Source organism: Brassica napus, chromosome A8 (genome assembly GCF_020379485.1).
Source record: "Brassica napus cultivar Da-Ae chromosome A8, Da-Ae, whole genome shotgun sequence".
Classification (NCBI taxonomy): domain Eukaryota; kingdom Viridiplantae; phylum Streptophyta; class Magnoliopsida; order Brassicales; family Brassicaceae; genus Brassica; species Brassica napus.
The window spans coordinates 20264052-20282285 of NC_063441.1; the positions used below are offsets into that span (position 1 = coordinate 20264052).

Genomic DNA, 18234 nt, shown 5'->3' on the forward strand with positions numbered 1-18234 from the left:
AACCTGCTCCTTATTCTCTGCAACAAAGTCTCAACCATTAAAAGATATAGACCGATAAAACAGTGAGCAATCTAGACTAGTCGATATTCATCAAGAACCCCTCTCAGTATTATTATTTTGTTTTTGCTAAATACCCTTCTCCAGTATCTTGAAGCCGAAGTAGTTCCAAATTTTCTGAAGCTCTCCTAATCTGTCAATGTCGCAAGCTGGCGCCCAAAGAAAGTCATTGAGCAACAATTAACACACATATATACATGGCAAGAGTTGTGTCCCATCTTTAGAGAGCGCTTTGCAAATTCAACAACATAACCCAGAAACCGAAGGGCTCGGGATCTTGAGGTAATAGGTATCATAGACTCAACAACTAGAAGTGTTTCAACTCTACTTGTGTCTTTAGGTTTAAGACTATTGTCTCGGTAACAAACCCGCTAAAACAGAGAGAGTATTTTGTTTTGTCTGACTTTTAAACGTCCCACATCGCTAAATAAACAAGCATGGAAGGCATGAGGATCAGTATAAAATATGAGGCCAGGGGATACAGCAAATCATACCTTTCTCGGCCTTTTGGCTAAGATCAAGTGTAGTATCTGTTCTTATCAGTTTAATATCTGATATGTGGTCCATCGGATCACACGATATTAACTCTATTTTTTAAGGGAGAAGATCTGTTAAGATAGCTTGCTATCTAGGCCTTTGAGAGTCGTCCATGCGTTGCACTACAGCACGGACAGGCCCATCCCACCATTTATTAAGTTTAATTTTGAATCCCTCTCCTGAATCAATCTGATATATACTTAATAATTATGTAAGTGAGCCTATGTTCTCTTCGAGGATCTGATTTACCAGAAGGAAATGGAGATTGCACCTCTTGAGTTTCAGGTTCAGGCTTACAGATATAAACTACTCAGCCTCAGGCTTACAGATGTAAACAGAGGTAGAATTTCATTTCCTAAGTGACCAGAGTGTCTTGCTCTGATTTCCTTCCAGCATATCCTTGTATAACAGTATTCAGTGTCACACTGCCAACATGTAATTGCTTCAGTATAAGAACTGTAAAGCATAAGTGGCCAAGATACAATTACATCATATGACTTGTTGCGTTGGACATGAGTGTGTTTAGGTCGATGTTTACCCCAGATAAGGCAATCAATTTGGTTGATTAGCCTTGTAAGTCTCTAGCTAGATTAATAGTCAACCTGTAGTAATTTGATAACCTTGAAAGAAAGAGAATGCAGCTAGAGATAGAACTTCTCATGCCGTCTAAAAGGAGAAGCATGAATCAATTGACGTTTCTCTTGGTGGAGCTAGTTTACTTAGCAACATTTTTTTCCTTGTTAGCTTTTATGATCTTTCTACACTATCATCTAAGTCTGTTTGTAGATGTTTATTTCTCTGTTATTGGTGTAAGGTTAGTTACTAGCTTTTTTGTTTTGTTTTGTTGTTCTGTAAGAGCGGAAAGAGGTTGATGACTTGAGCTAAAAAATGAGGAAGTATATAATTGATGAGATTCAAATTTGTGTTGAGCCTTTTTTTTTAAGAAAAACGAAAGCTTTTGTACTCTCTGTATGAATTGGGTAGTTAGCATCAGCTGCATATTACATCATATCCATCAATAAAGAACTTTCTTTTCTGTAGATGAAAAATGTCTCCAAAGAAAAGGTTTTTGTGGCTATGGAACTACTAATAATAATGTACAGCTATTTTTGAAACTAAAGATTGAAATCCAATTTTCTCATATTAATATAGTTACGTCCTAGCCCATTTATTTTTCCATTTCCCCAGTGATATGTATTATTATGAAGACTCTATTATTATATATAGTAATACTACTACTATACTGTGGACTTGAGAGTAGAGAGAGAGTGTGTGTAATATGTATTGTTAAGCAAAAAGCCCTCTCTATTTTCAGTGTCTTCAATGCAGTGACTCTCTTTCTCTCTCTCTAGCCACAACTCTTTGTTAGCTTCAAAACCTTCTCATATCTCTTCCATTCTCTCAGAGCAAACAAGCAGCATCCAAATCCTGTGCTAAAAAATAAATCCTGTGCTTAGCTCTGGTGCAACACCATGGCTGTTGTTGTTCTTGCTGTGATTTTGTTGTCTATGGTTGGTCACTCAAGTAAGACACTCTTCTCTCTGTACAAATCCTGCAAAGTTGAAATAATATAGCACTTCTCTGTTTCACATCACATGGATCTTCTTTTGCCGTGAGGAATATATTTTTTCAAAAACCTTTTTTTTCCATTTAATTAACTCTGTTTTAGTACAGAACACGGTCTCAAATTTCTTAGCTTTTCATAGTTTGAATGAAAATTTTCTAAAAAGAATAACCCTTTCTTGTTTTTCTCATACTTTTTTTCCTAGAAAGGTGTTGCCTTTTTTTTTTATCTGGAGAACCACAACATTGTTCCTTCTTGAATTATAGATTCAGGTCGCTCATTTCACACATAGTTAGTAAATGAGAGTAAAATAATTATGTGTGGTCATGAAAGTGTGTGTCTGTGTGTAGGTGGGACATGGTGTGTATGCAGAGAAGGATTAAGCGAAGCAATGCTACAGAAGACATTGGACTACGCATGTGGCGCAGGAGCTGACTGTGGACCCATTCACCAGAACGGACCTTGCTTTAACCCAAACACCGTCAAGTCTCACTGCTCCTACGCAGTCAACAGCTTCTTTCAGAAGAAACGTCAGTCTCAGGGAACTTGTGACTTCGCCGGCACAGCCACCGTCTCAGCCTCTGATCCCAGTGAGCCTCTCCCCCACCAACCTATCTACTTTCATTCGTTAAATAAAGTCCAAAACAATGTGTGGACACCATCTTTCTAACCAAATAGTTCAGTAGAGTATTTAATTATGAGTAAAAAATGAAACTCAACTTGAAAAGCAAATCAGAGAGGATAGTAATTAGTTATTTACCAAATCTAAACTTCACATGTTTCAATATGAATGATGTTGAGGTAGAAACTATATATTATAATAACACCTCAAGATTCTCTAATCTCTACACAGATTATATTTTATTAGTAACTGTTGTCTCGTCTTATGATATAGGCTACACTACTTGTGCTTTTCCTGCAAGTGCCAGGTACACACACTTTTTTTCTTCACCACTTATGTTTTAGTGTTGAGTTGGCTTTGATCTTGAGGATATGGGCTTAATAGAATTTCTCTTTTGTTTTGTTGATGTAGTGGAAGTGGGACAATGACACCAGTGACGACAACACCATCGACAAGAGTCCCTACGACAACTAATACAAGACCCTACACAGTCACACCTTCAACAGGAGGTGGTTTAGGGATTCCAGCCGGTGGTTTCAACCCAGACTACACTGATCCATCTTATTCCTTTGGATCCAAACTCCAAAGCCCAAGAGCCACCACTTTATTTTTTTTATTCATGCTCTTCTACTTGTTGATCTAGTAGAGTAAACAACAACTAACGTTGGACTGTGGATCATGTGACTGTGGTGGGTCTCTCTCTCCCACTAATGGAATCTTTTGAGAGAGACTTGTTTTCTTCAATCTTTGTCTGGCTTTTTTACTAGCTGTTATCCACTTGCTTCTGCAAAAAAAAAAATTGTACATTATGATTTTAACTAAGGTGACGGCAAATATTTAACCGGAATTAGTTACTTGCCGGCAAAGTAACTTTGATAAAACATAGAGGATCCAAGTGTCATTTCAAACAGTTCAATCTTAATTTAATAAAGGTTAAAATTGTCATTTTGTTGGTTATTATTACACCAACCAAACCAAACACACTTCTCAGTTACTTTTGAACTAATCGATCCTACACGACCATCAGCCGGAGACGACCGCCGGCGTTTTTTCCGGTATGGAAACTTTTCATTTTTCTCATTTTCTTCGCCGTGCGGATCTCTGATCTCAATCTTACATCCTTAATATCTACTTTTGTTTCTACTTGATTAGCTATGTGATAGATCACACCTGGAATGTTAAAATCAACACACATTGTCTCGATTTGTTGATGAGGTTAAGTGTATAATGAGTTAAGAGTGTGATGTTCTGTTCGATTTCCATCTGGTCTTTTCGTGCTGAATCAGATAAAATGTCTTCTTGGTTTCTGCTCTTATACAATTGAACTGTTGTGTTTCTTACATTTTTACCAAAAAAAAAAAAACTGTTGTGTTTCTTTTGTAGCTTTAATGGAAGCGTTACTTACTTCAAGGGTTGTTCCAGTTCAAGTTCCTTGTAGAAAGCTCTCATCTTTATCTGCTGATTTGTCTTGCCTTGAGTTAAGGAGATATCCTGTTAGAAGAGGAAGTGTCTCGATCATGAGCTATTCCAGATTGGTCCGTCCAGTGACTGCTTCTGTGCAGCCGCAGAGGGTGTCGGCTTTGGGGAATGAAGGCAACACTGTTCCTTCTAAAGGTTACTTTATGTTGTATTTGAGATTAGGGAGTAATAATATCTAGTAACATGGTTGTACAATTGTTGATCTGAGCTGCATTCTACTAGGAGATATGATGAAAGAGTATTATGAATTAAAATTAGCAAAACTGTCTTAAAGCTATTGAACTTTTATAGTTTGGTTGTTGTTTTTTCTAAATTGCTAGAGATTCTCGATCTTTGGAGAGGTGTTGAAGCTGTATGCTTCGATGTGGATAGCACGGTATGTGTGGATGAAGGCATTGATGAACTTGCAGAGTTCTGTGGAGCTGGAAAGGCTGTTGCTGAATGGACTGCCAGGTTTGTATACTAGAGCTCTCTAGTGATTTTCCCTTGGACTTTTTTGGCCTTGTCAATGCCTGAGTATTATTGCTTTATTAGAGCAATGGGTGGATCTGTTCCATTTGAAGAAGCTCTAGCCGCAAGACTTTCTTTGTTCAAGCCTTCTCTTTCCAAAGTTGATGAATATCTCCAAAAGACACCCCCGAGGTACTGATTTTGTTTACCACCTTGCATATGTTGATAGAATGGTTCGTTTAGTGTTGATTCACTCTGGTTAAAGTCACATATGTAAAGATGGAATTAAACATGTAAGAGCTCTTGTCCTGAAGTTGGACCATGTTCACGTTACTTTCTGAAATGTTTTGTAACAGTTTGTTTCTTTGGTTTGTGTAGGCTATCCCCTGGCATTGAAGAGTTGGTCAAGAAGCTCAGAGCCAATAAAATCGATGTCTATTTGATATCTGGAGGTTTTCGACAGATGATCAATGTACTACTCTCTGACTCTATATCCATTGCATCAGTTCATGTGTAGACTACTAGAATAATGGTGATAAGGTATTGAATGAATATCTTTTCGCTGTAGCCTGTAGCATCGGTTCTTGGCATCCCTCGAGAGAATATATTCGCCAACAATCTTCTATTTGGAAATTCTGGTGAGTTTGTGGGGTTTGATGAGAAGGAACCTACTTCAAGAAGTGGAGGCAAAGCCAAGGCAGTGCAACATATACGAAAGGTTCGTCATACTTTCCCTACTTTTGCAAGCTCCATAGCTCTCTTCTTGAATATGTGCCATGGTTCTTTTCAGGGTCGTAGCTACAAGACGATGGCCATGATTGGAGACGGAGCTACTGATCTAGAAGTAAGCTTTTATTAAAAGTACATATAACAAAGCGATCTCAAATGAGCAACTAACTAAAGTAATTCACTTGCAGGCACGTAGACCTGGTGGCGCGGACTTGTTCATATGTTATGCTGGAGTTCAGCTTCGTGAAGCTGTTGCAGCACAAGCAGACTGGCTTATCTTCAATTTTGAACCTCTCATTAACTCCTTGGACTAAAAGCCTCTTCTCTATACTGATTAGTTCCATTGAGAGCTCAACTCATTATTCAACTCTCAAATTTTGTACTCTCCTTTTTGAATGTGTGAAATTCCACTGAACCAATACATGTGTTTGCCAACTATAGCTGTTTCATCTGTTTATTCAAAAGCTTCAGTGAACGTTTTAACAAAAAAAATGGTCTATGTGAAGAAAAAATGAAACAGAAGACTAATAAATCTTGGAAGTAAACACTCCTAGATGCCAAGTTAACGAACAAAGTTATAGCCACCACGTCCAAATCCACCACGACCAAACCCACCTCGACCAAATCCACCACGGCCACCACCATATCCTCCCCTTCTTGCAAAGCCACCTCCACCGCCTCCTGAATCAGCCGGGTTCACTCCAATGATTCTCCCATCAAGTTCCTGTTCAAGAAGGAAACTCTATAAATGTCAAGTTTTGTCAACCAAGCAAAGAATAAAAAAGAGAGAACAAGCTCATCAGTGTCTGAAGCACCAAGGCACTACCAAACATCAATCTTTCTCTGAAAAGGAAAATGAGATAAAGCAAAGATGATAATACACAAACTAGTGTACAATAAACTTCTGTAGCTGGAAAAACTGGTATCACCTGATCATTCATCTGTTGCATAGCCTTATTAGCAGCATCAATCGAGTCATATGTTACGAAACCAAACCCCTTCGATACACCAGTTTCACGGTCCGAAACCACTACCACTGTGACAAACAAAAGTAATATACTAGTCAGCAAAGAGGAAGACAAACCAATGAGAGAAATGATTCAGCTGCGAAATGATAGATAACTACTACCATCAACGATTTTGCCAAATTTGCCAAAAACTTCTTTCAAGATATCTACATCAGTAGTTGGTGAGAGACCTGAGAAGATGCAACCACATAACAGGATGAGATGCTTGGACTCTAACCTCCAACAAAAACAAACTATTATAAAAAAAAAATTGTGAGTCACTAACCTCCAACAAAGAGTTTGGATGGAGTCAAAGAAAGATTGCCCTGTAACATAGCGTTGGCGGCCTGCATAGCTCTAGGCTGCCTAAATATGTTTCCAGCTTTACTAAACAAATCCATGTAATGCATCTTCCTTCAATCTGTAAGCAAATGTTTTCAAGACAGCCAAAATCTCAAAAGAACCCAAGAATGTAGATAGATTGGTGAGCACAAGGTCAATAGATCTGTGTTATTAACATTTCGGATAGAATCACAAGGCAGTAATCAACAAGAATCAAGTCAAAGTTCACAACTTTAACTCACTAATCCCGTTTCTGGTGAATCCATAAGAGAGTAATGAACACAGAGGAAACATATGTCGGCTCCAAATCAATTCCACCAAGACACGAATCTAGGTGAGACGAAGTAACCAGAAAGAGAAAGATCTAAGCTAGGATCAGCGAAATGTTAACTTCCAGCAAATAAGATCGAAACTAGATGAAACAGAGATGTTCAGCGTATTGAAAGCAAATGACTTTACACACCTTTTGGGTTTCTCTGTGGATTGTGATAATCTCTGGAAGCGTCGCTCGCCGTTTAGTGAAAAACCTCCCCAAAGTCTTTCAGTTCTAAGCTCAACGGTGAGAAAAAAAAAAACCCTGACTTTATTCTGTAAAGAGTTCGATTCTCACGGGACGATCGAGTCCGTTGATTTATGATTGCGTTAATCTCGACCATTGAGTTAGCTGATCGGCGATGAAGTTGTAAATAGCCTTTTTTTATATTGAGAAGTTGTAATGTTTTCATAACATTTGACTTTGTATTATTTATATATTTAGAATACAGAGATAAAAAACACGAGCTTATGAATCAGTAACTAGTTGCAGCCGACCAATCTCACCATGCACGATCTCATTCACCAAATCCTTGAAGAGAAGCCTCTCTAAGTGAAGCACTAAACCAGGTACTACATCATCAAAGTCTGTCCATTTCTCAGATGGAGTAGCTATATCTTCATCCAATATACATTTCAAGAAGTCTTCTTCTTGATCCTCCAACAACAACAAGTTACCTGATCTTTTCTCGGCTTGCTTTTTCACTGTTTCTATCTCTGAACATACTTCTTTCAATAGCTGTTGCGCGCTCAACACCTTCCTCTTCATCCATGGATCTTTAAAAGGTAACTTCTCCACGAGCGTTTCGTTAACTCCATCGAACACAAGTTTGCGGTTGAGCTTCTCATTACTGCTACTGCTGCGGCTTCTTCCTTTGGTTTGTTCAAGAACGAGGAATAGCTCAGGGTTGATAGGGTGGCCTGAAGGGTGCAGCTGAAACGTCGTTGACTCTGAGCTTAAGTCTCTGAGGAGAAGACCCGAGGCTAGCAGAATCTCGGATATGTATCTGTTGTCGGTGTTGGGATCATTGTTCTCGCATAGCGATGCAATGTAGTCTTGGCTGGTTTCGTCGTGGCTAGAGTTTAGTCTTTTCAGCTTTTGAACCAAATGCTCAACGTTCTGAAGCTTCTTTCGGTTTATCTCTGGCGAAAAGATGGTTGTTGTTGTTGCCTCTGAAAAGCTGTAAGCTGGATTCCACTGCTCTTCATCTTCGCAATGTTCATCACCCAGGTCAATAAGACCATTACCACCTGTCACATGATCAGTCTTAGTGCCTTCAGTAGCTTGTATTTTCATAGGAGATGGTTTGATATCTCTGTAGATTGAGGCGTTGAGAACAGAAACTGGACTTGGATGTTCCGATAGTCCATCTTCACTTAACTTTGGACTGGACTTCTGAACAAGATACACACACAAATTTGGAAAGTTAGCAGCGAAGACTTATTCTAACCAAACAATTTAACACAAAACATGGAGAAGAACAACTCACATTCTGCATTAAGTTAGAGACTACGGTTTTGGCTGTCTCTACTACAGTTGGACTCTTTCCATCACCTGCTTCAGTAGCTTGTTTTATTATCATGGTGGCTTCTGTTTCAGTGCTACATTGTTGGTCATTATTTTGCTGCAAGCTCCTCTGAGCCCTGGGTCTACGCCTACCACCAGGAGTATTAGTAGTAGATCCTTCCGCTTGTCGGTTTGTTTGTCTTCTTGATATGCTTGAATCAGATAGAGTGGTTGGTGGCCGAGAACACTTTTCATTCTCATGCTTCTTCACCTGATGACGCAGTCTTGGACTTGTGCTTTCTTTGTAAACCTGAGAAGACCGCACGTTTCTGCTACTAGATTTGCTATCACCAGAACTGATACTAAGTTCTTTTGCCGCCTTCTTACTAGATGAGTTTCTTTTAACATGCACAGATTCTTCTTCTTCTCTATTAAGACCAGATAGACTGTGAATGGGAATGAGAGACGATGAAGGAATACCAGATCTCTCAACAAGTCTAGCAGGTTTTATAATCACAATAGGTCCTCTCATAGTGGATGGCGGCATCACCTGATTCTGTAGACCTCTTGAGTTTGAGCATTGCGGCTGCTTTCTAGAACCAAACACACTTTTTGTCTGCATTGCCTCTAATATCTCATTAAGAGCTCTGAGATCCTTTTTGGGATGATTAGACTCAACACCTTTCAACCTTCTCTCCATTGACTGCAACACAGGCTTGCAAGCTTGCTTTTTCTTAATAAGGCTTCTTCTATCAGTTTGCTTCCATGGAGCTGGCTCAGTGGGGAACCTCAAACTAGACAAGGGTTTCATAACAAACTCGGAGCTTCTCCATCTTGGAGAAGAAGAAGAAGAAGAAGAAGAAGCTATGCCCTTCCCCAAGCTTCTTGGTGAGCCCAATGGAGAACCGGGTAACGTTTCCAAACCCATTAGCTTTGCAACAACACTAGGAGGCCGTTTGTTCATGCTAGAGCTTCTACTAAGCCTACTATCACCAGCTTTGAGATCAACGTGGTCTCTACTGTCCAAAGAAAGCTTAGGAGACTCTTTCACCTTCTTCCCAGATTTCAACTTGTTGTGAGATGCATCTTTCATGTCAACCTCGTTGTAACAACGCTGAGATGTTGTCCTAAGTTTGGCTAGAGCCTTGCATGATTCGTTGAAATCGACAGGCGTGGAGTGCTTCAAACCATAAGGTCTTGGAGAATCCTCCTCTCTTCTCTTGTGTCTACAAACTTCAGAAAGCGCTCTGACTTCTCTATACATAGAGTCTCTAACAACATCTCTAAGATCAAGTCCCATATGTGCGGCAAACCCTTTTCCTCGGCTCATCACTGGATCACTCGTGGGAGACTCTGGAAAAATGACACGGTCATAGGGTGATATTTCAGGTTGAGTTTCTTCTCTGTTGAGCTCAGATGACAACAGTGAAGATGATGAACACGAGGATGAGAAAGAAACCCTTGATGATTCTGTTAGTTTCTCGCTCGTAGCATTAATGATGTTGGTGTCCTGAAACTGAAACGCAGAGTCTCTTTCAAAGGTGATACTACTGACATGTGCATTACCTGCAACAACAACAAGAAGTAACATCAAAAGAGTATTAGGATCATATCAAACTCTCTTTGTTCCATAAACTCTAAACATTACAGACTCCACAAACATAAGAGTCTTAAGGTTAAGAAAAAGTCAAATTCTAACAAGAAAACGCCACACAAACAGACAAACTAGAGACCTTTTAGACCTCACAAAGAATGAGACCAGACCTTTTAGTTCATGAAGAAACAGGAGCTTAAGAAAGAGAAGAAGAACATGGAAAAAAAAGACATACTAGTTTAGAACATATGGCCACGTACAGGTCAACGACTAAGAGACACGATCTAAGAAAGCACAATTATTAATTAATATATTTGTTAGTGTGGTTATGATTACCTAAAGCAAGACTTTTACGAACATGGTTGTGGCGATCAAAGAGTTGGAAAATCCCATTCATACATCCAATCTTCTTCTGCAGATCAGAGTTTTCATCTGCCAACGTATGTAGAAGCTTTGCAGCCATGTGATTAGTTGAAGAAGTTTAGTGAGGAAGAGAATCTGAACTTGACAGTGTGTTATAGTCTTTTTTGTTATATCTCCATCAACAGCCAACCACCATAGAACCATAACGAGAGTGACGCATCTTCCATATTTTCATATAATTCCAAAACAGTTTTAACTTTTTATCAACATTTAGATTCCAAAAAAGCTGGCGCAGACAAAGCTTAATGTGAACGCCATTGCAAAGAAGATTCAGAAAATGTACATTGAAGAATCTTACAAACACCAAGAAGATAAGCCAAGAAGAAGACGAAGAGGCAGAGGGAACAGAGGAATCTCTGCCCAATGCTACTCTGTATTTTACCTCTCAGAGAACAATACAAAACATTTCTCTGATGAATAATAGAATTAGAAACGATGTTGAGATTAGAGAGAGAGAGAAGAGAGGTGGGGGTTGTGGCAAGTGGATGTGGTTTGTTAAAACTCTGTTCTTTAGATGTCTCCCTCTGCATGTGACTTCTGTCTTCTCGTTAAGACTTAACATATCCACAATATTATCTTTTCTTTTTCCTATAATGATTTTTTATATTTAATCTCTCAGTGGATTAAATGAAAATTATTAAGTTTTGCAGTATTTCTTTATCTTTTCAATAATCAAATGGGTTTAGGTAGACATTAAATATAAGATTTAAGTTTTAGAACAGAATCACATGCTAATAAACAAAGAAAATAGTTGTCAATGGAAAAGCATGCTTTAGTAGTTAGGTCACCACCAACTAGGAAGAGTTTGACTTTTCTTCTACGTTATATCTCCCCCAACATTTTATTTTTGTATCATACAGTATCTCTAGCTCCACTGTCATTATGCATGATTAGCTTCTTTTGTTTCTTACTATTGAATGAAAGAAAAAAGATACGCTTAGCCATTAATTGAAGAGATTCTAGTCTTTGTTGAAAAATACAAGAGATTAACAGGAATATAAAGAGTTTGGTGAGCTAAAGTATATCTCTCAAGATAACATTTAACTAGTAGTACAGTTTTTCTCCAGAAAGAGCTTAAGCCTATCTCTGCATGAATATTGAAACACTTACTTGTTGTGAGCTCTCAAGAAGCAAATAAACAATGAGGAGTTGGTCAAAAATCCCCTGGATTGATTTAGCGTTTATGTGCCTTGATGACCCTAGAGTAGAAACTCCATGATTCATGCGTCTCGGTTATTGCTGATTGACCCATTGGATTCTTCTCCACAAACTTCTGAACGTTCTCCGCATCCACTAACCTTTCCATATACTTCATTAGCTCCCCATCAGGCCCTGTTCTCAAGATAATGTAAAGGAATAATATGAATCTCCATTAGTTCTTTCAGCTTGATGTTACAAAACTTGGATACTGCAGTGTTTAAGAAGATAAAAGACTCACCTAATGCAGAATCTTCACGGTCTGTGTACTGGTAAGGGAAAGGAAAGATTCCAGTGTGTGGCTGAACCATAATAACCAATGTTAGATGTTTTAAAAAATGTGAGATGGCAGACAATGAATACATATGCATGGTTGTAAGTGTTTGAGAACTTACAGGATTACACAGGGCCTTGTCAGGTGAATCGTCAACAAGCAACGTGTTTGTCTCATCATACTTTCTTTTTCCACAACTGAGACATGTCCCAAAACGATTCCAGACTGTTCTCAGATTCTTAAGGAACAGAGGTTTAGTGGTATTCCCCAGAGTTTTGAATTTTGTTGTAATGCATATTCTTTGATCCTGTGTACATACAGAAAAAAAAAGAAGAATTAGAACTGATTGCATACTACAAATATAATCTGCGTTTCTTATAGATGTTGTAGAGAGATCACTTACGAAACTAAATAGTAGATTTTTCGCATGACGTCCCATGACAATGTTCGTCATATAATTCAATCCACTGTAAGAGTAAAAGGAAAGAGAGAGTTAATGGAGGGATTAATCTAAAGCAATGCATTTGAATATGGATCAGGTAAAGATACTTACATGCGTCTAGAAGACCATATCCCAACATCAAATTTCTCAAAGCAGAAGTCAAGAAAAGTAGCAACAAAGGGTCTCTTGAAAACTGTACAGAAGACCACACAAAAATAAAATATTACTCAAAGAGTCAAGAAGCATGTAAAGCACTTACATAGAGAATGATTCATTATTACCTGATCTTAAAGATATTTTACCATCTGGAACACATTTACCTGTGTTCCCTCGAGCAATGTCTGCAAGGATTCCGTTCAAATCAAATACAACCAGCTTTCTGGTACTTTGACCTTTGCATGAGCATCTAGGTACATCTCCAGTTTCTTGTGTGGCAACCCCATTATCGGGTATTAAGACAGAACTTGACAAAGATGTACCAAGCTTTATCCCGTCAGATTCTAGTTCTCTCTCACTTCTCGGTACAGAAACATCATCCTTCTTCTCGACATCCATATTGTCAGTTTTGTCATCTTCACAAGACTTTTTCTTCTTCTTCTTCTTCTTTTGTTTGGGTTCACTAACTTCCTCACTTAGTTCACAAGACTCTTTCTTCTTTTTCTTCTTCCTCTTTTGTTTAGGTTCACCAATTTCATCTTTTGTCTCTTTCTCGGCCACTAACTCTTGTCCAGCATTCTTATCACAATTTTCCAAAACTTCTTTGTTTGAATGATCCAACAAACACTCTACTGATGCACTCTCTATGGTGCCTGGTAAAGTATTTTCTGATGGATCACAGACCTCCATATCTGCAGTTTCCTGATCTGACAATGACGTTTTCTTCTTCTTTCTCTTCCGTTTTTTGCTCTTTACTTCACATACACTTGCAGTTCCCATACACTCTACTGGCCTACTTTCCATGGAGGTTGCTAGAGTATTTTCTGATGGATCACAGACCTCCATATCTGCAGTTTCCTGATCTGACAATGACGTTTTCTTCTTCTTTCTCTTCCGTGTTTTGCTCTTTACTTCACATACACTTGCAGTTTCCATACACTCCACTGGCCCACTTTCCATGGAGGTTGCTAGAGTATCTTCTACTGCCTCGCGTACCTCCGTTGTTTTGGTCTTTCTCCTCTTCTTTTTCTTGACTTTAGGATTCTGAGTTTCGGACACAGTATCATCAGCTTCAGCATCTGCTCCCTTTTGTTTATCCACAGTACCATCACCATTTTTTTCCTTTGTAGTCTTCAATTTCGATCCTTGAGCTTCAGAACTGTGCCTAGCATCGCATTCCATAGTAACCAGCGAACTGGTATCAACGCCACTCTCCCTCAGTGCATTTATATCATTGCTTTTCTTTTTCTTTCTCCTTTTCTTCTTTCTCTCAGAAGAAGACATATCAACAGCACCTGACTGCGAATCTTCAGGCTTTTCACATGAATCTTGACCTTGGTGGCTTGAATCTTCTTGTATTCTAATGTTTGACAAAGGATTCTTGGGTGGATGCAGTTGATCTTCTTCGGTGGTTTTTTCTACAACGTCCAACGTCTTCTCTTCTACACACAAAGCTTCCTCTTCCTTCTTCTTCTTCTTTCTTCTTTTCGGTTTTTTCCTACTGGAACCATCCATATTTGCATCTGGTAGTGAACCTTCTTTAGTTGGGTCTATATGTAGTGTAACACCAGTTTCTGGAATTGTTACCAATGAAACAGTATCCATCATTCCTTTGCTTTTACTCAGATATTGCCTTCAAAAATAATCTGCAGATACAAAACTGCCCAGGGAAACGTTACTTAAAGTTTTAGTACAATTAGTTATGTTTCACACTAAAAAAACATGTGAAGATAACAAAGAAAGCAATGTTAAACAATGATAACAGACAACCCAACCAAATACTTCACAAACCAGAGAAGCAAGTTAATCTACAAAACACACACATTCTAATACCATTCTACTTTGAAAAAACATGATGGGCAGTGTTCTTAATCCCTTACAACACCAAAAGCCAATGACTTTAGCAAAACCCGTTAACTATAAGATTAAATCAGATTCAATGAAGCCAAAGAGACATGACACAATAAATAAACAGAGACGCAAACACTACATTCAGAAGTTTTGGTAAATTATCAACCTTTGTTTCTCCAGAGTTGGTTCAGGGCAAATTCAAAACGGCGAAGAGTGTCTCTGAGAAAGACAAACGTTTGGGTGCGGCGCGGCGGAACTCGAGAGGAAGGGGAAAGAACCCTCGATGTGTATAATATAATTTGCTCTGTTTCGGTTTAAATTGTAAACGAACAAAAGATTATATTATAAAACCGAACCGGTTTGCAAGAAAGTTTCCACATTGGCATATTCCTGGAATAAACCATTTTAATCTGGTTATAGATCGAGTCGATTATGTTAATTACGTATTAGCCCCTTAAACTTTTTGTTCATCAGATTAGTAACCCTTTTCTTTTGTTCTTTACTGGAACTGTGAGAGGAAGCATTACATTGCTTTGCAAGTTGAATAACACTAGGCAGAAGAAAAAATAAATTAAAACTCTTCCTCAACAAGTCATCAACAAAACCTAACTTAGATTCTAAACTAAACACATCCTATCTTGCTGAATCTCTCATCTGCAAAATCAAATTGTTCAAAGGAACAGAGTTTAGACACAAATGGTTTTTAGCTCTGCATCTGGCTTCACCTCTTGTTGTCTAATCACCTTTGTTTTTCTGTTAGCTATGATGACTCTCCAGGTCCGGTCTTATTAGTAGCTCCAACATCTATTGATACTGCATTTCTAGATTCTAAAGAAGCTTCATCTGTCTCAGGAACTGATGAAGATGGAGCTGCTGTATTCACAGTGCCCTGCACACAGATTTTTCAATAAGTAAATTGCATAATCAGATTTTTGGGATATGTTTTTAAAATTACCATATCTAGCACCGCCGCTGTGTTTATGTTAACATCCAGAGGGTTGCTGATGAGACCACTACCACCACCCTCCATGCCAACTGGTGGAGAATCTTTGGATTCAGCAGCATCAGTTTGTTCCTTGCTCAAAGTTCTTGGTACCTTTAAACTGTTATCATGGTCACCATTGGACATAGCTGGCCTCTTTCTGTACATCAACAAAAAAATTACTCACAACACAATGCAACCAACAGAAGACAAAAAACGAAAGTAAGAAACTGATATAAGCACTCGCCTACTCAAGCTTTGATCAGACGCCAGAACGGAGCTCTGCTTGGTTGAAAACAAAACGCCACGAAGCACTTTCCCATTTATCATTGTTTCTATACTGTAACCAACTGGGAACCTCTCCGTTACCTTGGCTTGAAACATCATTTTCCCCTGATCAAATTGGCCATTGTTCAAACCAAAACTCCCTCTTCCTACAATAAAAGCAATCATCATAAACAGGCTAACTTTAAATGTTTCCAATATAACACTGACTAGATTGCTTAAACACACCTTGATGATCCATATTGATTCCGACCAGAGATTTATCATACAAGGAGCTTGCATGACTTTGTTCTTGGCATTTCAACTTTAGTTGCTTCTTTAGAGACATGCTCCCTACATTCTGATCAAGCCTTGCATCATATCCAAGTCCTACTTAACCAAAAAGTTAAAAAAAACGATTAGAAAGTAAATGCCCAAATAGCAAAGTTGAAGAGAGAGATCGGTGGAAAAACCTGTGTGTAAGTAAAACATATCATCCAATGCCTCGAGATTTTTATTGCAGCCACCAACAAAGACAAGAAACCCGGATCTGTGAGGATCTAAACAGGCCCCTGCTGAAGAGAACCTCGCAGATGGACCTTCTCCTATGGTCAGAACCTTTGACCAAACACACGTATCTACAGGTAAGCACAAAAAACAACAATGTGATTATGCTATCGAACTCCGAGGCACAGAAGCCAATCTGCCTCACAAAGATTGGTATCAAATGATCGTCTCGGTTAACGTACCAAGATCAAGCACATAGAGATCATCGTAAAGATTCTGAGCATCCGTAAACCCTCCAAACACATACAAGTTCTTCCCTAGTGAAATAGTAACATGGCCAGCTCGAGGTGTCAGTAACTGCCCTGAAGTATTCACCTCCTTCCATACGAATGTATCTGAAACTCAAAATCAAAATATCATATGACAATTTTTTTTTAAATTACATTAACCTTCAGATAGAACATGAACTTAGGAAATGGTTTTGCACCTGTATCAAGGATATGAACATCAGAGAGATAATAGTCGTGTCCATCTTCACCACCTATAACAACTATTTTATTCTTCCACGACGAGCAAGTGTGGCTATCTCTCGCAGATGGTGGAATCCCAATCGTAGCAGCACGTTTCCACACATAAGTCTCTACACAAGAATGTAGCACAACCTCGATATTAAGCTACCTAAGATTTCTATTCAATGTATAAGAGATGAATGTTACGTAATAGATTCACATGCCAATTCAAGAAAGCTATAGCATAAAAACATTATTACCTGTGTTAAGTACGTAGAGGTCATTATAATAGATTTCGTCATTAACATCAGAAGATTTGCCACAGCCACCAAATACAAAAAGCCTTTTACCAACGAGCGTGGCGCTATGACCTTCTCTTGGCGCAGGCGCCTCTCCTCTAACACTCTGACACTTCCAAGTATGTGAAGCTATTAACCACAAATGGAAACAAACAAACAAACAAACCCAATTCAGAATAACTTCTTAAAACTTGAAGTACCAAAAAGGAAGCTTACAAGTGTCAAGAATGTACAAATCATTGAGAGATTTGATTCCATCAGTACCACCAAACACAATAAGGTTGTCGCCGACTGTTGTACAGCTGTGACTGTCCCTAGGAGGAGGAGGCGTGCCACTGATCATCGGCTGAGTCCATATCTGCTTTGCTGCAAACACAGTGAGAGAGCAAGTAAACAACAACAAAATCATTTTTAATACAAAAAAAGCTTCCTCAAAAGGGTCAGACCGTAATCAATCAAGTAAGATACAATGTAATGGATTAAAAAGGACAAAGCTTTCAATACAAAATGTGCCACAACATGCAGGGATGAGCAAAACAACATAAGGTTCGGACATTCTGCAAACGGAACCAAACCTAAATCCGACAAGAAGAGAAACTAACCAGCGTCGAAGACATGGACTTGATTGGTTTGGCGATTGTCTGTGCCGTAGCCACCGAAAACATAGAGAAAGTTACCTCCTTTAACGGAGTTACAAGTGTGTCCCCACCTCTTACCGGGCCCGGAAGAAGAACCCACTTGTTGTCGGACCCTTTCCCACCTCATTCTCCGGGGGCGGGGGGAGAGAAAGTTCCTTCCTTTGGGATGAGAAAGTGCGGGAAAATGAAAAGAGTTTTTTGTTGTTTAGGAGAAAGGGAAGAGGAGGAATCCGAAATCAAAATAATTTCTTCAGGCGATTATACATTACAGAACAGGTGATGATGATAAAGGTGGTTCCTTTTTGCTTTAGGTTATCGGCAAAAAAAAAATTAAATAAAAATATTAGTGACAAACCGCAAGCTTCTTTAGTTTTTTCGTATCATGTGTTTATGACGTGTCGATGAAGTATTGGTTGGTTATAGTCTCCTAAAAATAGTCAATATATGGGTCCCCGAGGTTCAAGGATATACGTTACAAGGATCTAATTCTTT

General features: G+C 38.8%; 6 protein-coding genes and 1 non-coding gene across 10 annotated transcripts; 3 read left to right on the forward strand and 4 right to left on the reverse strand.

Annotated features, from left to right (window-relative positions):
- Positions 1-547: 547 nt before the first annotated feature.
- Positions 548-742, forward strand: LOC125577473. Its single transcript, XR_007315887.1, has one exon. It is a non-coding gene; the product is annotated as a U2 spliceosomal RNA (small nuclear RNA).
- Positions 743-1795: 1053 nt separating this feature from the next.
- LOC106361985 (PLASMODESMATA CALLOSE-BINDING PROTEIN 3) lies at positions 1796-3524 on the forward strand. The gene is made up of 4 exons (XM_013801800.3): positions 1796-2118; positions 2509-2748; positions 3054-3087; positions 3192-3524. The coding sequence occupies exons 1-4, from the start codon at positions 2067-2069 to the stop codon at positions 3421-3423; spliced, it is 558 nt and encodes a 185-aa protein (XP_013657254.1). The 5' UTR covers positions 1796-2066; the 3' UTR covers positions 3424-3524.
- A 74-nt stretch (positions 3525-3598) lies between these two features.
- LOC106361984 (phosphoserine phosphatase, chloroplastic) lies at positions 3599-5876 on the forward strand. Its single transcript, XM_048738116.1, has 8 exons — positions 3599-3835; positions 4164-4394; positions 4580-4712; positions 4794-4901; positions 5088-5181; positions 5278-5427; positions 5500-5553; positions 5627-5876. Exons 2-8 carry the CDS (start codon positions 4169-4171, stop codon positions 5750-5752), a joined length of 891 nt encoding a protein of 296 aa, XP_048594073.1. The 5' UTR covers positions 3599-3835; positions 4164-4168; the 3' UTR covers positions 5753-5876.
- Positions 5862-7376, reverse strand: LOC106361986 (glycine-rich RNA-binding protein 6, mitochondrial). Of its 2 annotated transcripts, none has more exons than XM_048738117.1 (5): positions 7251-7376; positions 6732-6866; positions 6568-6636; positions 6368-6474; positions 5862-6162 (listed from the first exon to the last, which is right to left on the reverse strand). In XM_048738117.1, the coding sequence occupies exons 2-5, from the start codon at positions 6853-6855 to the stop codon at positions 6001-6003; spliced, it is 462 nt and encodes a 153-aa protein (XP_048594074.1). In that variant the 5' UTR covers positions 6856-6866; positions 7251-7376; the 3' UTR covers positions 5862-6000. The 2 variants fall into 2 exon arrangements, with proteins under 2 accessions (XP_048594074.1, XP_048594075.1); XM_048738118.1 differs by lacking the exon at positions 7251-7376 and adding an exon at positions 7030-7117.
- An 86-nt stretch (positions 7377-7462) lies between these two features.
- LOC106361987 (protein LONGIFOLIA 2) lies at positions 7463-11246 on the reverse strand. Its single transcript, XM_013801802.3, has 3 exons — positions 10537-11246; positions 8590-10172; positions 7463-8495 (listed from the first exon to the last, which is right to left on the reverse strand). Exons 1-3 carry the CDS (start codon positions 10661-10663, stop codon positions 7569-7571), a joined length of 2637 nt encoding a protein of 878 aa, XP_013657256.2. The 5' UTR covers positions 10664-11246; the 3' UTR covers positions 7463-7568.
- A 46-nt stretch (positions 11247-11292) lies between these two features.
- LOC106361988 (axoneme-associated protein mst101(2)-like) lies at positions 11293-14875 on the reverse strand. Of its 3 annotated transcripts, XR_007315478.1 has the most exons (8): positions 14710-14875; positions 12818-14352; positions 12648-12729; positions 12498-12561; positions 12216-12401; positions 12062-12122; positions 11734-11955; positions 11293-11533 (listed from the first exon to the last, which is right to left on the reverse strand). XR_007315478.1 is itself a non-coding variant. In XM_013801803.3 (7 exons), exons 2-7 carry the CDS (start codon positions 14298-14300, stop codon positions 11798-11800), a joined length of 2034 nt encoding a protein of 677 aa, XP_013657257.2. In that variant the 5' UTR covers positions 14301-14352; positions 14710-14875; the 3' UTR covers positions 11542-11797. The 3 variants fall into 3 exon arrangements, 2 of the variants coding, with proteins under 2 accessions (XP_013657257.2, XP_013657258.2); XM_013801803.3 differs by lacking the exon at positions 11293-11533 and having other exon boundaries at positions 11542-11955; XM_013801804.3 differs by lacking the exon at positions 11293-11533 and having other exon boundaries at positions 11542-11955; positions 12818-14338; positions 14710-14854.
- A 213-nt stretch (positions 14876-15088) lies between these two features.
- LOC106361989 (rab9 effector protein with kelch motifs-like) lies at positions 15089-18066 on the reverse strand. The gene is made up of 10 exons (XM_013801805.3): positions 17707-18066; positions 17321-17470; positions 17066-17233; positions 16784-16936; positions 16539-16691; positions 16263-16427; positions 16039-16179; positions 15773-15959; positions 15499-15685; positions 15089-15432 (listed from the first exon to the last, which is right to left on the reverse strand). Exons 1-10 carry the CDS (start codon positions 17867-17869, stop codon positions 15304-15306), a joined length of 1596 nt encoding a protein of 531 aa, XP_013657259.2. The 5' UTR covers positions 17870-18066; the 3' UTR covers positions 15089-15303.
- Between the last annotated feature and the right edge of the window lie 168 nt (positions 18067-18234).

Bases quoted from the DNA above. Each gene is read 5' to 3' on its own strand.
- LOC106361985 (XM_013801800.3), top strand. From the start codon at position 2,067: ATGGCTGTTGTTGTTCTTGCTGTGATTTTGTTGTCTATGGTTGGTCAC. The intron at 2,749-3,053 runs GTGAGCCTCTCC...CTTATGATATAG, and splicing joins CGTCTCAGCCTCTGATCCCA to GCTACACTACTTGTGCTTTT. The intron at 3,088-3,191 runs GTACACACACTT...TTGTTGATGTAG, and splicing joins GCTTTTCCTGCAAGTGCCAG to TGGAAGTGGGACAATGACAC.
- LOC106361984 (XM_048738116.1), top strand. From the start codon at position 4,169: ATGGAAGCGTTACTTACTTCAAGGGTTGTTCCAGTTCAAGTTCCTTGT. The intron at 4,713-4,793 runs GTTTGTATACTA...TTGCTTTATTAG, and splicing joins GTTGCTGAATGGACTGCCAG to AGCAATGGGTGGATCTGTTC. The intron at 5,428-5,499 runs GTTCGTCATACT...GGTTCTTTTCAG, and splicing joins CAGTGCAACATATACGAAAG to GGTCGTAGCTACAAGACGAT.
- LOC106361986 (XM_048738117.1), bottom strand. From the start codon at position 6,855: ATGCATTACATGGATTTGTTTAGTAAAGCTGGAAACATATTTAGGCAG. The intron at 6,475-6,567 runs GTAGTAGTTATC...TGTTTGTCACAG, and splicing joins ATTTGGCAAAATCGTTGATG to TGGTAGTGGTTTCGGACCGT. The intron at 6,163-6,367 runs GTGATACCAGTT...CTTCTTGAACAG, and splicing joins TGCAACAGATGAATGATCAG to GAACTTGATGGGAGAATCAT.
- LOC106361987 (XM_013801802.3), bottom strand. From the start codon at position 10,663: ATGGCTGCAAAGCTTCTACATACGTTGGCAGATGAAAACTCTGATCTG. The intron at 10,173-10,536 runs GTAATCATAACC...TTGTTGTTGCAG, and splicing joins TCGTAAAAGTCTTGCTTTAG to GTAATGCACATGTCAGTAGT. The intron at 8,496-8,589 runs GTGAGTTGTTCT...TATCTTGTTCAG, and splicing joins TCTCTAACTTAATGCAGAAT to AAGTCCAGTCCAAAGTTAAG.
- LOC106361988 (XM_013801803.3), bottom strand. From the start codon at position 14,300: ATGATGGATACTGTTTCATTGGTAACAATTCCAGAAACTGGTGTTACA. The intron at 12,730-12,817 runs GTAATAATGAAT...TCTTCTGTACAG, and splicing joins TAAAATATCTTTAAGATCAG to TTTTCAAGAGACCCTTTGTT. The intron at 11,956-12,061 runs GTGAGTCTTTTA...TCTTGAGAACAG, and splicing joins CCGTGAAGATTCTGCATTAG to GGCCTGATGGGGAGCTAATG.
- LOC106361989 (XM_013801805.3), bottom strand. From the start codon at position 17,869: ATGAGGTGGGAAAGGGTCCGACAACAAGTGGGTTCTTCTTCCGGGCCC. The intron at 17,471-17,706 runs GTTAGTTTCTCT...CTGTGTTTGCAG, and splicing joins AGTCCATGTCTTCGACGCTG to CAAAGCAGATATGGACTCAG. The intron at 16,180-16,262 runs GTTTTTCCACCG...TTGGTTAAGTAG, and splicing joins TATGTTTTACTTACACACAG to GACTTGGATATGATGCAAGG.